The sequence below is a fragment of the Cladophialophora carrionii genome, assembly GCF_000365165.1.
Source record: "Cladophialophora carrionii CBS 160.54 unplaced genomic scaffold supercont1.1, whole genome shotgun sequence".
NCBI lineage: Eukaryota > Fungi > Ascomycota > Eurotiomycetes > Chaetothyriales > Herpotrichiellaceae > Cladophialophora > Cladophialophora carrionii.
The window spans coordinates 1,055,521-1,070,780 of NW_008481816.1; the positions used below are offsets into that span (position 1 = coordinate 1,055,521).

Genomic DNA, 15,260 nt, shown 5'->3' on the forward strand with positions numbered 1-15,260 from the left:
TCAGCAAGGACATGCAAGTCATGTCAATATTCAGGGGCCGCCGTTATCGATAACCGGCTGATCTTCGGTCGTCTTCAAAGCGACTGCGCAAGTATGGAGTGCGAAACTGAAGGTTTTTGTTCCGTGGCTCTTGAAGGACAACCTCCACAGAAGCATCAGAAGACATTCTACCTCTGCAAAGATGGGTCGTGAAAGACAGAAAAAGAAGAACAGGTCTTCTATCTCAAAGGCCAGACCAAAGGACAACCGGACAAAAGCAGGCAAGAAGAAGATAAATTTCCTGGGCAATGAGACAATTGCAAAAAATTGGTGAGGAATTGCTGTAGTCTCTCCGGGACAGCTGGTCAGAAGGGCTAACGTCTACAGGGACCGCAAACTCACCATGTCGCAAAACTATAAGCGACTAGGCTTGTCGTCTAAGTTGAATGCTCCGACCGGTGGCACAGAAAAGAAGGCGAACACGGGCACCAGCAACGCAGCTTCCAAGAGAGATTCGCTTGCAATAGCTGGCCTGGCACCTGCAAATCCATTGACACAGGAGGTACAGGTCGAGAGGGACCCAGAGACAGGGCGTATCGTCCGAATCATCAGGCCTGAGGACGAGGAAGAGGAGGATAATCCCCTTAACGACCCCTTGAACGACATTATGGATTACGAGACCCCCCCAGACTCAACATCAAAACCAGGCAATGATGTTGTTGCGCAGCTGGAAGCACAAGCAGCCAAAGAGGAGGAATTGCTAGCAAAGAAGCGCCCGAGACAACAAAGTCAAAGGGAGGAAGAATGGATCTCGAGGCTGGTAGAGAAGCATGGCGATGATATCAAGTCTATGGTGCGGGATCGCAAACTCAATCCAATGCAACAGACGGAAGGGGATATTGGTCGAAGGTTAAAGAAATGGAAAGCGAGCCACGGCGAAGTCACAAGCTGAGAAGACTGTCTGGCGTGAGCAATGAATTCCGACTATGTGTGGTTTGGGCCAGCCCGATACATGAATCCTGCAAAGCACACTCAGGTGACGGGTAGCTGTGCTTGGAGGAGAGAAAATGTGCCACTGAACCCGACACCTGCGCTCACTGCCCTGGTAAACCTGACCGAATTCAGGAGCACGAGAGGGAATTATCCAGGAGCGGCTCCCTGGTGTCTGTGGCACAAGTCACTTGCTCGCTTCATGGATAGGCATCCCACTGGAAATGGCGCCGTATCTTGCTGCGTTGGGTGGTTGCAGCCTCGATCAGGCCCTGCATGGGAACAGGCCCAACTGCAAGGCTGAGCTGCAAGGTGCAGCGGCTTCCGGAAGGAGGCCGACTGCTCATCCAGGCTCGAGGGGACGGACGCTTTTACAACGAAGTGTGCGAGTATTGAGGCGATCAGCTGGGTGACTGTGTGGTGGGACACCTCCTACTCCTTAGGGAGAACCGGGGAGCTCCGAAGTCTCAAAGCGGCTCCGACTGATGGACAAACTTCTCAATCCCAACCATCCCGTCAGGAATGTACCGAGTGCACAGTATGAGTACGATGAAGTCTCTTTTGCCTTGGACTCGTGCCTGGGCCCGGTGCCTATTTCTGGACAAGATGCTGAGTAGAACCTGGAGGACGGGCAAGATTACGTAGTTCTGCCGTCTGACTCGTATCGTGCTCGGGAATCGGAGTCCTGCCCAGAGTTAAGCGACCTGAGAAAATGCTAGAATGATTCGTGATCGAGATGGGTGGACCAAGCGGCTGCGTCTCTGTCGCCCCGTGCTCCGTTCGCGCAACCTGACTTCGCCGTCTCGTGGTCTTCTAGCACCGGGTCTGCCCATCAATAGCATCACCGGCCGTTGATTCCTTTGCTTCCGAATTGTCTGCTCATCGCCCCATCGTGATTGCATCCCCCATGACCGTAATCTCTCGTGCAATAAGCCTGTTGATATATGGCTACAGCGATCTTGGTCTGGTCTCCGGACCTGCGTGTAAGAAGTTCAAGATGCCGCAAATCTTCCAGCTTGATCCCCATCATCAAAAGATAGATGGTCGACCGGGACAGTGGTTCCCAAGGCTGGATTATCTGCCCAATTCGTAGCCTTTGCTGGATAGTGAAGTCACAGTCTACACGTGCCAGTGCGGCAGCAGAGCTATCACGATGATGCTGGCACTGTCACCGCCGTCCAGGTCCTCGCCATCTACCCAAATACGCGTCAGCAATGTCGTTTCCAAATCGCACCCCATCAGGAGTCCTTTCACAGCCACAGCCACAGCCACCGTGAAGATGTCGGGCCCTTGCGCGGGTCCCTCTACAACAACAGCGCCACTCATCCCAGACAAGATCTTCCCAAACCTGTATCTTTCAGAGTAAGTGGACGTGATTTCACGCGCAAGACACCTTCAGCACAGCGCCAGGCTGATCTTTTTCCGACAGCATCCATACCGCAGCAGCAGTCTTGAGTCCGAATTACTGCGCGCCAGGCTTGGATCGCCCCAAGATCAAATATGTCCTCTCTATCATTGACAACCCCGACAGACAACCGAAAGTTCCTCCTGGACGCGAATCAGAATTTGTCCTGAAGCTGGTCAAGATCCGCGACCTGCCCAATTGCGACCTGCTCAGCATCCTCAAAGAAGCGTGCACTTTCATCGGGACCAGCCTGAAGAACAACGACGGCGGAGTCCTCGTCCATTGTCAGAAAGGTATCTCACGGTCGGCAGCCGTTGTCATTGCGTTCGTCATGGAGGAGATGAACCTGAACTACGACACCGCATTCCGCTATGTCCGCAGCAGCCGTTCCAAGGCCCGGCCCAACGCAGGTTTCCAACAGCAGCTGATCTTGTGGTCGACACTCTGCTACAACATCCACGATGAAGACGGCAACGAGAAACCTGAGTATGTCGCTTGGAGGACAGAAAATGAAGAACGGATCAAGAAACTCGGGCCGCGCTGGACAGGCTGAGACTGACAACCGCGGTTCTCTCAGAACACAAGGCCACTCCTCCCAACGTGTGCAAGAGACCTGCCGACGTGCAATTTATTCTTGTGCTGATGCAGCGCTGTGGTGGCGACTTCCGACAATCAATATGACAATGTTTGTTGCTTAGTGTTGTCGCTGTCCAGGGCCGTGGGCGGATGTTTGCTTGTCGGCATGGCGACGCCAAAGCGGCTCTTCACACATCTCTTCCCCCCGGGGATCACAAACGAGCTTCCACCACTTAGAGCTGATTGGGTGGCACTTCACCATCTCATCGCCCTAGCGATGACTGACAAGCTTTCACATTCTTGAGCTGTCAAGTGGAATATTGCATCTCATGGTTATTCCAGCGCAGGCGCAGGCAGGTTCAAGACGGTGGTCTCGCTGAACAGTGTCGAGCAAATACTTTATGCTGACTGAATTGCTCCATTTCGCAGCAGCCCTTCCCCCTCGCCTCCCCCGTGGGTTCGAATCAACACAGCAAGCCACCCGATATCAGCGAGACTCTGAGAATACCCCAGACTTGGCATGAAATCCCCCGAAGCAGAGGTCTTACTGCAAACCCCTCCAAGCTCCTTTTCCCCATCACCCAATCGCCGGCCACACCACAAATAAGCTTATTTGGGAGCCCAATGATCTCTCTTGGTTCGTTCTGAGCTCAGTTCAATCTGAGTTGCATTGTTCATTCCAAGTCGAATGTGTTGTCACATCTTCAATCTTTCTTTTTCTTTCTCGTCATCAGGTTGTCATCCAGGGGACACAGTTGAGTCGATCGATTGTGTTCTATTTGAGTCCCTACAGTCTCGGCAGGACGTCAGCGTCTCGTTACTTTGCTTTCAGGAATTGAGGTGAACTATTCGGGTCTCCCTCTCACTCCTCCGTCAACCTTCCTTCGGCCGGGAGCATTCTTCTTTCTCGTCATTTTCTCGTCAACGACTATTCTCTTGAAGTATTTGGACCTTCTGCCTCTCTGTCAACCTTACGTCGACCCAAGATCTTTCCCTCCGACAACCTTTTCCGGCACAAGACCATTCTTCCTCCCTCGTCGACCTTTTCTTCGACGGAGGACCGTTCTCACTCCTTCGTTAACCTCTCTTCGACACAAACCATCCTTCTTCCTTCGTTAACCTTCTTCAACACAAAGCTATTCTCACTCCTTCGTCAACATCTCTTTGACACAGACCATCCTTCCTCCCTTCATTATCCTTCTTCGACACAAGACTATTCTCATTCCTTCGTTAACCTCTCGTCAACACAGACGAGTCTTCCTCTTTCCTCAACCTTCTTCGACACAAGTCTACTCTCCCTCCTTCGTCAACCTCTCTTCGGCACATACAATTCTTCCTGCCTCGTCGACCGTTCTTCGACGAAGAACATCCTTCCTTCTTCGCCAAGCCTTTTTCGACACAAGATCATCCTTGTTCCTCCGTCAGTCCTTCTACAACGACTACCCTCTTAACCTATCCGACCATCTTCCCCCCGTCAACATCTCTTCTATCTGGGACTATTCGTCCTCTTTCTCATATCTCCATCAACAGCTATCGTCTTACACCATTGGAAGCTTCTGCCTCTTCGTCGATCTTTCTTCCACCTAAGATTATTCTTCCTCCTTCTTCAACTCCTCGCCACAACCAGTCTCCTGAATTTTTGTACTCTCCTTCGGTCTCGAGCCTACAACGGCTTCCTTTTCCTGTTGTGCCCTCACGCTTTCGTATCTTCCACGCCACTCGCACGAAGCAAGCAAGGTATGTCCATCGACCCATCCTATGGCAAGGCAAACATTTCAGCACTGCACACTCCCGCCTTTGAGCCGATCTGTCGTCATACCGTGTTTGTTGGGGATGTTGCTGACTCTAGTAATTGCGGACACAGGTTGAATCCGACGAGTGCCTCATTGTCCTTCCCTGCATTCCTTTCTGTGAGTATGAAACCCGAGCACTGTCAACCAAACGAGACATAGCTCGTCGTTTGCCTTTGACAAACAACAAGCGGGATTTTGTTTGTACTGTTGCTGCGCTTTTGGCAATTCACCATGTGGCTTCGGCTATAAGGGGCTCAGCCTTCTCCATGTCCTTCACTCTTCACAACACAACATGAACACAACGAATATATACAGTCATCACTCACATCCTGTATACAGTCTGGTAGCCGCTGAAGCCCAGAGTTCTGGTGGATATTTGATAGCATCAGTTGTTCCCCGAAGATCTGGTAACCTTTTCGGCACCTTTCGGTACTTCAGTGCTTGTCTTCACATCAGTTATATTGACAAAGCTAACCTTCTATCTCAGGTTCTCCCTGTCTCCAGTAAGTTTCAGAAACGACTCTGATGTCCAGCTGTCACATGCGACCAGACTCCTTCCTCTCTTGCACATGCCAACAAACACAATGTCACTCATGGGAACCTTCTGGCTCATGAACCCCACTGGTGTGAATTGTACCAGTCGATGACCACAGCGATATCGACGTCATTCAGGGTCGAGGCCCCGATGGCCGACGATAGCCTAGTGATCAGGCGACGCTGTCGGAGACACGTTGTCACTGCGTCGTCGTCGTCGTCGTCGTCATGACTCTTGGCAAGCATGTGCTTCGTGTCGTCGACTACAAACATCTCCTTCCTCCCCTCTCATCCGTCCTCTTTCTTTCCTCCATATTCTCCATCCCTCGCTGTGCCATCAAACATCTTCCTTACTTCCATCCTCTCCTTCAGTCACCACCTCTGGTGTTCCCATGAGCTTACTCCTACACAGTCCATCACGCATTGATAGAGACTTCTATCATATACACCGACATCCCTTACCGACATTCTGCTTTGACTGGCTTCCAGTACTTGCGACACAGTCTGACAATCAAGCTAGCTTTCTTTCGTAAGGGCTCAGCTACCTTGATTTGTTGGTAAGCTCAGTGCTCCTTTCTCCGCAGTCGTCCATTCATCAAAGCATATCTGGTTCGGAAGGCATGTCGGATGCACTATACAATGCAGCACCTCCCCCGTATCCTCAGCTCCACGTCCGCAGCGGCAACGTTCGAGACTCAATAAGTCTAACGGCCTTGACTATTGGTGTCCTCCCTTCAACTTCTTGAGTGTAGAACTGCCAACAGTTGGCGGTTCCGATATACTATTTGTGCTGGACGATCTTCGTCGAGCAAAATACATTCGACGACGTCGAACTTACAGCATCTCCTGCATTCACTCGCCAGCATACGCGGTCTGGATCTGGTCGTTGGCTTTCCTATTAAGGCAAGCGGGTCAACGCCGTGCCTCGGCAAGGGCTGGGCGCAGTGTGAATTCACTATACTGTACCCCTAGGGAGTGGATCCGCGGAGACAATTCGACATGTGCAACCAGCACGGGAAGCCGACATTTATGATCACCAGGGGAAGCCGACCTGTGCAATCGACATAAGCACTATATACTGCACCAAGCGGACCACGCTGAGCACCACTTTCAACATGCATCAAGCCTCTTTCATTCACCATTGGTGGCGCTTCTCGACACACAACGTCCCAACTTTCCCAGCCACTATTGTCTTGATATGTCCTTGTTTTGTCGAATCTACACTTTGTCTTGCCATGTCAGTTTGGACGAAAGGGGCTGACGAAATGTTCACAGTTTCCATTCGACTTTACTTCCCCAATTCGATTTTGAGCAGTCAATATGGCCATCTTGACTCGCTCACAGGCCGCTAGTCAGGATTCCAAGGACGTCAAGGAGATCGACGAAGCATGTGCTGCCATTTCGTCTCCCATCATCTCTGGCAGCTTTGTGCAGGAATCATCCAGCTTCACGGCCCTACAGCCAATGGCTTCGGGCAGTGACTCTGATACGCCGATGTTGGATCAGCCAGCTTCGCTCACTGGTCTCGACGCCATCAAGCAGGAGTCCTCCGTCTCCGACAAACTGCCACAGCGTCAACGCCGCACTCTGAAGCTCACATTACGAGTCAGTAAGCTAGCAGCTGTGTCAAATACAGACATTGTCATGAAGGCTGAGGAGCTTGACAAGACCGTGGTTTTGACTGAGACACAATCTGCTTCCCAACAAGTTTCAGCAGCTCGTGGCAGAAAGCGTGGCTCTCCCCGTCAAAGTAAGCTTCCGTGTCCCTGTGTCTTGATCTCAGCTGACAACCCGAGATGCCCTTGCAGCCCCTGCAAAGAGAAGCAAGAGGTCCGCTGAAGACGCAGACGATGATTTCGAAGACGCAAGCGTTTTGAGAAACTTAGACAGCAGCGCGCGCATAACCCGGTCACTGCGCGTTCGCACCGTGCAAGGGACAGTCACTGGAGCAATTGCCTCTGCCGGCATAGGTATTGAGTCCGGTCCACTGATGCACGAATGCGGCTGACCCCCAAATAGCCAAAGAGGATACCCCCAAAGCAGCCAAAGGCGATACCCGTCCTGCCTTCATCACCATAAAGGTGCCGGGCCTCGTCAAGTTCTACAAAAAATGGAGGCTTCGGCCCCAAAGACGCCTTAACAAGAAAGGTTTCAGCTTTGCCCGCAACCAGTTGCCCTTCTGGTGCTCTCCAACGGGATACGAGCTGCGTGAGGTCGTGAAGATCCTGGAAGCAGAGCGCATGGTGTTGACCAAGTCTGTTGCGCAAACCGAAACAGCAGCGAAGCCGTTTCATGCTGCGAGAGGCCTTACCGTTGACAGCCTTGTCCGCGTCATTCTTTCCCAGGCCTTGTCCAACGAGGTCGCTTTGGACATGCAGCAGGCCCTGATCTACAACTATCCCTATGAGGTTGATGGGGAGATGTACGAGGGTACCAAACCAAACTACCACGAGATTCGGGAGCAGAGTGTATCCAAGCTTCTCAAAATCCTGACCGGAGCTGGGCTGCAAGGCGTCAAAGCCCTCCCGATCAAAGACTGCCTGAAAATCATCTACGAGAAGAACTTGTCGCTTCTGAAACCTGGTGAAGTTGTCTATTGCGGACAAGAGCCTGGCGCCAAAGACTTTGTGCCCGGATTGCTCTCAATGGATTTCATCTGGGATGCATACAGACAAGGTGGCAAACAAGCTGCGTTCAATGCACTCACCGCGCTTCCTCAGGTCGGGGTCAAAACAGCAGCTTGCCTCATGAGTTTCAACATGGGCATCCCGGTCTTCGCCGTCGATACGCATGTCGCCGCAATGTCAAAGCTTCTTGGCTAGGTACCAAGTTGGTGTGGCAACGAAGACAAGATGTGCAGCCATCTGAACACCCTTATTCCTGCAAGCATCGCGACGGATCTGCATCAGGATTTCTGGAGACATCGTCGTGGCTGTGCGCGATGTGACGGCAAGCACACTCCGAACAGCCATGAATATCAGACTGCAAAGTGTTGCTTGGAACACCTGATCAAGAATCGCGATGTCCTCTACAAGCCGCGAAAGGGTGCGAAAGCCGTCGACGACAAGCCAGGAAAGTCTGCAAGACCAAAGAAGCCGCTCTCAGAGGCGCAGCGCGAGCGTTTACGGCGCAAACGCCACGAAGCGAAACTCGCCAGAGGTTATATCTGCAGAGAATACGAGATGGACGACGATTTTGATGCAGGCGGCGAGAAGACGGGCCAACTGACACATGCATACTTCAAGGATCACAGAGCGAAGGCCTACGATGAGGAAGCGGTGGTTGTGATGGAAGAAGATGACAGCATCTACGAGCAACTGGTGGTCTGTACGAAGAAGATTTTGATCTGATGGCGCACATGAACAGCAGTGTTTCTGCGATACGGGAGCACATCTACTATGAGCTCTTATGAGTTTTCCGGCGTTTTTGGGGATTTGACACAAAATTTGTTTTTGTACTTTTCACGACATCGCACCATCAGTTGCCATCTGTGCCTTCTGCGCTTACAGACACCATGAGCTATTGCTTGCTTATGCACATACAAACATCATGAGCTGTTGCTTGCCAATGAAGGCCTTGTTTCCAACAACGTCTGCCTCCTTTCCACGTGAACACCGCGGAGGATCTGAGATCCTGACGGAGCTATGACGGTCTCCTGTAGCACGAGTCGCTATGATGATATAGTGTTTGGCGACATGTTTTCGGTCTGTTGAATACAGCACAGTATCTCTCAGTCATCAGGTAATGCGACTCGCGCATGGCAAGTTGTCATGAATGCATCCAGACGGCGACCTGTCTTGAGCAGGGGGCTTGCGAAGCCTACTTGCCCATCGACTCCCCCAGCAGTCATATCAAGCAGTCACTCTAGTATATCGTGAGAAGGCTGCTACTATGCAAACAGCTGGCGGTGGATGCAGGAAGGAGAAGAAGCTGCACGTGCCGCACTGGAGCAATCTCAATGATCGTGCTTGTTTCGATGACGTCTCCACGTTCAGCTCTCCCCGCCATCATAGACGACGAAGCCTCGGACACTTGGAAGTCAGGAAGATGCTGGGCATTGTGTCTATTTGTCGACAGAAGTTGGTATCGGATCGAAGTGCTGGATCCAAACTACGCGACAGGAGCTAGGAGTCTCGGTGACCTTGATTGCTGCTGCACATTAAGTCCTCCACAGAACATACCAGCAAAATGTCTTCCTTCGACCACTACGCCTTACTCAAGAACCTCTTCGTCCTCGGCACGACCACTTCTGCCGTCGGTGCTGGTCTGTCGTGTTCTAGTCTGTGTCACCTTCACTGCTGATGCCAGCTCCAGGTGGCCTGCTTTTCACATCGTACCTACACATTCCGGCATATGTGAAGAATACCTCGGACGAATCGCTCCTGACTCAATGGCAGACCATGGGCGCCCTTGGCCGAGCCGCTCTGCCACCGCTGGCTCTCATTGCCGCCGGTGCTAATTTTGTCAACTCTTACCTCACCCATGGTCAGCCACAGCAAATCCGGTTCATCACAGCCGGAGCCTTGAGCTTGGCGATCCTTCCGTACACTTTCGTGGCGCTGGGTTCGACAAACGCCGAGTTGACCGCGAGGGCTGCGAACAAGGAAACTGGCGGGGTGTCAGCGGCCAGGGGCCAAGATGTGAGGAGTCTGATCAGTCAATGGGGCACCCGCAGTGCCGTTCGGGGTGTTCTCATGCTCGCAAGCGCGATTTTCAGTTATGATGCCATGTTACATCTGACATTTTAGAGGGTGAGGCCGGATCAGCCAGGGCCTTTGTGCCATCACTGCGCTGCTGGAATGTCCTCTTTGTCGTTAGCTTGTGGACTTTCCATCCCGGATAATATACCTGCAAATCCAGCGAAACCCTTAACACGAGAGCCTTGCAAAGAGCTTAGGAGGAGCTTAACAGGAGCTGGAAAGTAGAGCACGAGTCGGCCTTCATATCGCGGGGCACGACTCCCCAACAGCTGGACACGCTCTATCACGAAGCGGGAGTGGGCGGCGCGACTAGCAGCCTATCCCCAGTAGTTGATTTGTTAGCGCAGGTTAGTGCCGTTAGCGGCTCCCTCGTATTGATCTGAATTCCTCCGGTCGATCTCCGTCACCGTCTCGGCCAATGAGCGGCGGGCTATAGCTGCCCTAGCGCATTGCGATCCAGGATGCGGCTTGTTCGTGCGAGGCGAACTTCAACTCAGGATGCTACCTTTCCCCACGACCATGGGACCATGGATCCTGAAGCCTGCGCACTAACGGGCCTTCTGGAGAAGGCCGACAGGGCATTGTCTTTTCTCTTATCTCTGCAGCCACCGTCGAAGCCGTGGAAGCTTGCCAGGGCTTGCGGAAAGCTTGCGACGACCATCGGCTTACCCTAAGAGGCAGCTCCTCAGACGACTTGTCCCTCCATGGTCTCCGGCAATGACTGTTCGGCGAGCTCATAGGAGGCTCTCTAGTCGAGCTGCAGGTCCCTCGTCATTGTCATCCATCCTCACGTCGCTTGTGCATTCTTTTGAGAGCTCTTGCCCCTGCTCTCGGTCAAGGCCGAGCGTGTGGGGCAGCATCTTCACCTATCTGTACCTGTTGCAGCTGGGAGCTACCTCGCTAGATGCAATGCGAGGGTGCCGCGGATCAAGAGGGAAGAAAACGAAATGCAGATAGCTTGCGAGGGAGGTGATGCATGACAGATCCTGTCGTGCTACCACGCGATACAAGAAGTCCTTCTCTTCCGAGCGCATGCGCTTCCTTGTCTCGCTTTTCTTTGCTGGTATCGTCCGAAAGTGGAAGCTTGACGGGGACTCTAGCTTTCAGCAACATGTTCTTGCTTTCCACAACAGTGCTGCTGGCCAGTATTAGCCAGCTCACTCTGGCTCAGTTCGTGACTCCTCCCAAGAATCTCACGAGCAAAACAGGTTACGCCGATGTCACTGTCCGCTACAAGTCTGTCCCAGCAGGCATTTGCGAACAAGATCCCGATGTGAAAAGCTATGCGGGCTACGCGGACGTGGCGCCTGGCCAGCATATCTTCTGGTGGTTCTTCGAAAGCCGAAACGTCGACCCTACTGAGGCGCCGTTGACCATCTGGATCAATGGCGGTCCCGGCTCGTCATCGATGATTGGCCTGTTTCAAGAATTGGGACCCTGCCGAGTCAATGAGGACGGAGAGGCCGTGAACAATCCATACTCATGGTCAAACGTCAGTAACATGATCTTCATCGACCAACCTACGCAAGTCGGCTTCAGCTACTCGACCCCTGTGCCCGGCTACGAAGACCCGAACTCTGGATACCTTGTCGAGCTACCTAGCAACAATTGCCCTGGCTATGCCAGCGACTGGGCATGCGGTACGTACTCGTACTGGAACGAATCCTTGACCGCGAACAACACGCCCGCCGTGGCCCCGAACATGTGGAAGACCCTGCAAGGTTTCATGGGCGCGTTCCCCGAGTATTCGAGGCAAGAGATCAACTTTGCAACAGAGTCATATGGTGAGTGTGTGGGCATAGTCTCGTTCCTACTGGCAGCAACAATACTAATGCTCCGACTTTGTTCTACGCCAGGCGGCCACTACGCACCCATCGTTTCTGAATATTTCATCCAACAGAACGCACTGAACATCAGCGGCGCGCAAAACATTAACCTCCAGCACGTTCTGATCGGGAACGGATGGTACGACCCACTGGTCCAATACCAGGCATACTACAACTTCAGTGTATCCCCGGGCAACACCTACAACGTCAGCCCGTTCAACCAGAGCGTCAAGAGTGAGGCGCGCCCCCCGGTGAAGAGATGGAAGGACATATACACAAGGCTAACAAGTGTCCCCTAAACATAGACCAATGGTACAACAACCTGTACGGGCCGGGAAACTGCTACGACCAAACCCTCGACTGCAACACGCGCGGCATCGACGAAATCTGCTCAGCAGCCGACAACTTTTGTTTCCAGGTGAGTTCATCTTTCGCCCCACGCTCTCTTGACGTTGCGGGAGGGGCAGACGCCTCCTTGCAACAACTGGCATGTGTTGAATGAATGAAATCCAGCAAGTTGAAAACCTGTACGACATTTACCTGAACCGCGACGAGTACGACGTGCGGTACCTCGTGCCCAACCCGTTCCCGCAATCCTACTACATCGACTACCTGAACACGGCACGCGTGCAGGCCGCCATCGGGGCGTACGTCAACTACTCCGAGTCGTCGTCGGCGGTGGGCAACGCGTTCGGCAGCACGGGCGACGACGACCGCGAGATCGGCACCGTGGCCGCCATGCAAGCCTTGCTCGCCCAGAACGTCTCGGTGACCATGTACTTTGGCGACGCCGACTACAACTGCAACTGGCTCGGCGGCGCAGTGGTGGCCGACCACGTCGCAAGCCCCGGCTACGCGGCCGCGGGCTTCACCGACATCCGCACCAGCGACGGCGTCGTGCACGGCCAGGTCCGCCAGGCCGGCAACTTTGCCTTTGTCCGCATCTACGAGTCGGGCCACCTCGTGCCGTTTTTCCAGCCGCTCGTCGCCCTCGAGCTCGTCGACCGCACCATTCACGGCCTGGACGTCGCCACGGGCCGCACCCCAATCTCGTCGGCGTACCTGACCATGGGCACCGACACGTCGACTTTTGTCGAGGGCAACCGCACCGTGCAGTTCAAGGTCACGCCCGACGGGAGCGTCTATAACACAACGACGAACTTGCCTCAGACCGGCGGTGGCGCGGGTGACGACGGCACGGGCGATCCGCCCAAGAGCAAGGCAAAGGCAAAGCCCAAGTCTTCGAAGAGGGCGAGCTATAATCTCAAGGAGGCCAGGCGCATGAAGCTCGAGAGGCGGACGAGGAGGAGCATGGCCAAGTCCGAGGCCAAGAGGTCCGACGACGTGAATTTCAGTGGGTGGGTGACTTTGTAAATTGGAGGTCCGTGTTTTTATGAGATGGAATACGAGGTATCATGGAACACGATCCACGGATCATGATGAGAGAGAATAGAGACTTCTCGTCTTCGTTTGGTTTCTGCATCCTCGTGTTGGGCCTTGTTTCCTCTCACTTCCCCCGATTCTTCTTTTTTGTTCATTCGAGATACCCACGCCAAGGGACCACGAGACGCTACATTTGCCCCATGCCACAGTACATACGAGCAGCAATACTTGCAAGGCCCGTGTGCATTATTGCGTGGGCTCTCGCACCGCCGCTGACTACCAGGACGTCGACATGCTCGGATCTGTGCGGAATCCAGACGCGTCCTTCTCTGCCGCTCCACCGCACTATCATGCTATGTGGAGAAAATGGCATTACTGAGGGTTGCGGCCTCGTTCATCTTTCCCGTCAATTCTTTCCTAGATGCGCCGAAGCTCGTATGCATGCGTAGGTGTGCTACTTGGCGAGATAGCTATTACTTCATCCACTGAGTATTTCTCCAATTCGGCATCGTGCTCTTCCAGAGTGGGAGGCTTCTACCTGGCTCCTGGAGTGGGCTATCTTTTGGCCATGGTGCTGTACTGGTTCGCCATCAAGTCGGGATCCTGTTCTGTATGTACGTGTGAGAAGCGCTGCTTAGCGGAGCTTGTGCTGGTGTGTACGCGGACCCAGGGAATCAGTTTGGCATACGCGGGTCATTCACTGGCTGGGAGTGTGTGTCGTCTGTCGCTATGGCGATTTGACCCTTTGCGAGGCCGGCTGATTGCGTCTATCTCGGGGTATAGCTGCGCCTTTCCTTCTTAATCGACTCATCTCAAACGTAATTATTCGTTGTAATGATACACCTGATAGGCACCAAGAGTCAATCAATCGCTCCTTACGTTTGGGACCGAAATTGCAATACTCACAAAGTAGTCGGGCAAGCCCCAGACGTCAAATCCAAGGCGCCTCGCCATCTTCGCAAAGCCTTCCGTCTCGATGAGGTGATAGAATGGGAAAGGAGGGAACATGGCTCCATCCCGGTGAACCTCGGCCTTTACCAACAGAGCTGTTCCGCCGACACCATCGAGGGGCATCAGACGACGTTCGTCACGATCACTGCCTGTCTTGGCCAGTTTTGTCATGAGTGTCCTGTATGTAGCCATCTCAGCATATCCCTCCAACAGGACATCATCAGGACCCATCTTGCTGGCAAGTTCTTGTGCAACGTCGCTGTCTCGCCACGTGTTGAAGTCGTATGGTCTGATGTCTTCTTGTCCTTCGTCGTCAATGAACCGTTGCATACAGCTTGGCGCAATGACTGCTTTGTCATGGCTGGCTAGGTCTTCGATGAGGGTCGCGGGAGTCTCGACCACATCGCCGTCGAGCCATAGCACCCATGCGGTGTGTGGGCCGATGGTGGTGAAGAGCAGACTGTTGCGTGCTTGAGCCATAGACGCCCGCCGAGCTTTCTGGTTTTCCATCTTGTGCCGCTCTTTTTCGTCTTGCGAGCTCAAGGGAGGCTCGAAGTCCTGCCGTAGAATGGTCACAGATTGGAAGCGCTTTTCCACGGGGCCCGATTGTGTCTCCTTGATGGCCTCTTGTAGAGCAGCGGTTGCTGCATTGCCCTCCTTGGTCTTCGGTGTGATGAAACCCAAGCTGATGTGCTCGTGGGGATAGCTCAAGGCCAGCAGATTGTCCCAGTATTTAGGGTAGAAGCGGGCAAGAGGCGTGAGGATGAGAACCTTCTCGTTCTTCTGGGCTGGCCATGCTGTGGAAGTCAGGTTGTTCAGCTGATAATGAACGACAGGAGGCGGCCGCCGGACACCACGGGCATTCTGCGAGTTGGGCTGCCTGCGAAAGGCAGAAGTGGGAGGGGAAAGAGGGTTGTCTGCCGCCGACGTTTGGACTCGTAAGCGGAGTTCGGTCTGATCAATGGAGGTGTTGTGGATGCTGTAGAGGAAGTAGAGGAAGACAACGCCGAGAAAGACAGCGAGGGTGGTTGTCCGCGTACCGCTGTTGCGTGTCGGCCGCATGTCGAGGTAGGGTATGCGCTCACCCCGGACAGGATTCCAGCAACAGTGTCAACTTACCGAC

The 15,260-nt window shown here is 53.4% G+C and overlaps 7 protein-coding genes across 7 annotated transcripts; 6 read left to right on the forward strand and 1 right to left on the reverse strand.

The window, feature by feature from the left end:
* Positions 1–181: 181 nt before the first annotated feature.
* G647_00385 (uncharacterized protein) lies at positions 182–931 on the forward strand (the record flags this gene model as incomplete). Its single annotated transcript, XM_008723788.1, has 2 exons — positions 182–309; positions 367–931. 2 exons carry the CDS (start codon positions 182–184, stop codon positions 929–931), a joined length of 693 nt encoding a protein of 230 aa, XP_008722010.1.
* A 1,317-nt stretch (positions 932–2,248) lies between these two features.
* On the forward strand, positions 2,249–2,927 carry G647_00386 (uncharacterized protein; the record flags this gene model as incomplete). The annotated part of the gene is made up of 2 exons (XM_008723789.1): positions 2,249–2,331; positions 2,399–2,927. The coding sequence occupies 2 exons, from the start codon at positions 2,249–2,251 to the stop codon at positions 2,925–2,927; spliced, it is 612 nt and encodes a 203-aa protein (XP_008722011.1).
* A 3,670-nt stretch (positions 2,928–6,597) lies between these two features.
* G647_00387 (uncharacterized protein) lies at positions 6,598–8,099 on the forward strand (the record flags this gene model as incomplete). Its single annotated transcript, XM_008723790.1, has 3 exons — positions 6,598–7,027; positions 7,086–7,247; positions 7,297–8,099. The coding sequence occupies 3 exons, from the start codon at positions 6,598–6,600 to the stop codon at positions 8,097–8,099; spliced, it is 1,395 nt and encodes a 464-aa protein (XP_008722012.1).
* A 30-nt stretch (positions 8,100–8,129) lies between these two features.
* On the forward strand, positions 8,130–8,627 carry G647_00388 (uncharacterized protein; the record flags this gene model as incomplete). The annotated part of the gene is made up of 1 exon (XM_008723791.1): positions 8,130–8,627. The coding sequence occupies one exon, from the start codon at positions 8,130–8,132 to the stop codon at positions 8,625–8,627; it is 498 nt and encodes a 165-aa protein (XP_008722013.1).
* An 838-nt stretch (positions 8,628–9,465) lies between these two features.
* G647_00389 (uncharacterized protein) lies at positions 9,466–10,025 on the forward strand (the record flags this gene model as incomplete). Its single annotated transcript, XM_008723792.1, has 2 exons — positions 9,466–9,541; positions 9,592–10,025. The coding sequence occupies 2 exons, from the start codon at positions 9,466–9,468 to the stop codon at positions 10,023–10,025; spliced, it is 510 nt and encodes a 169-aa protein (XP_008722014.1).
* A 1,063-nt stretch (positions 10,026–11,088) lies between these two features.
* On the forward strand, positions 11,089–13,177 carry G647_00390 (uncharacterized protein; the record flags this gene model as incomplete). Its single annotated transcript, XM_008723793.1, has 4 exons — positions 11,089–11,761; positions 11,834–12,037; positions 12,109–12,221; positions 12,317–13,177. The coding sequence occupies 4 exons, from the start codon at positions 11,089–11,091 to the stop codon at positions 13,175–13,177; spliced, it is 1,851 nt and encodes a 616-aa protein (XP_008722015.1).
* An 873-nt stretch (positions 13,178–14,050) lies between these two features.
* G647_00391 (uncharacterized protein) lies at positions 14,051–15,199 on the reverse strand (the record flags this gene model as incomplete). The annotated part of the gene is made up of 1 exon (XM_008723794.1): positions 14,051–15,199. The coding sequence occupies one exon, from the start codon at positions 15,197–15,199 to the stop codon at positions 14,051–14,053; it is 1,149 nt and encodes a 382-aa protein (XP_008722016.1).
* Positions 15,200–15,260: the final 61 nt, after the last annotated feature.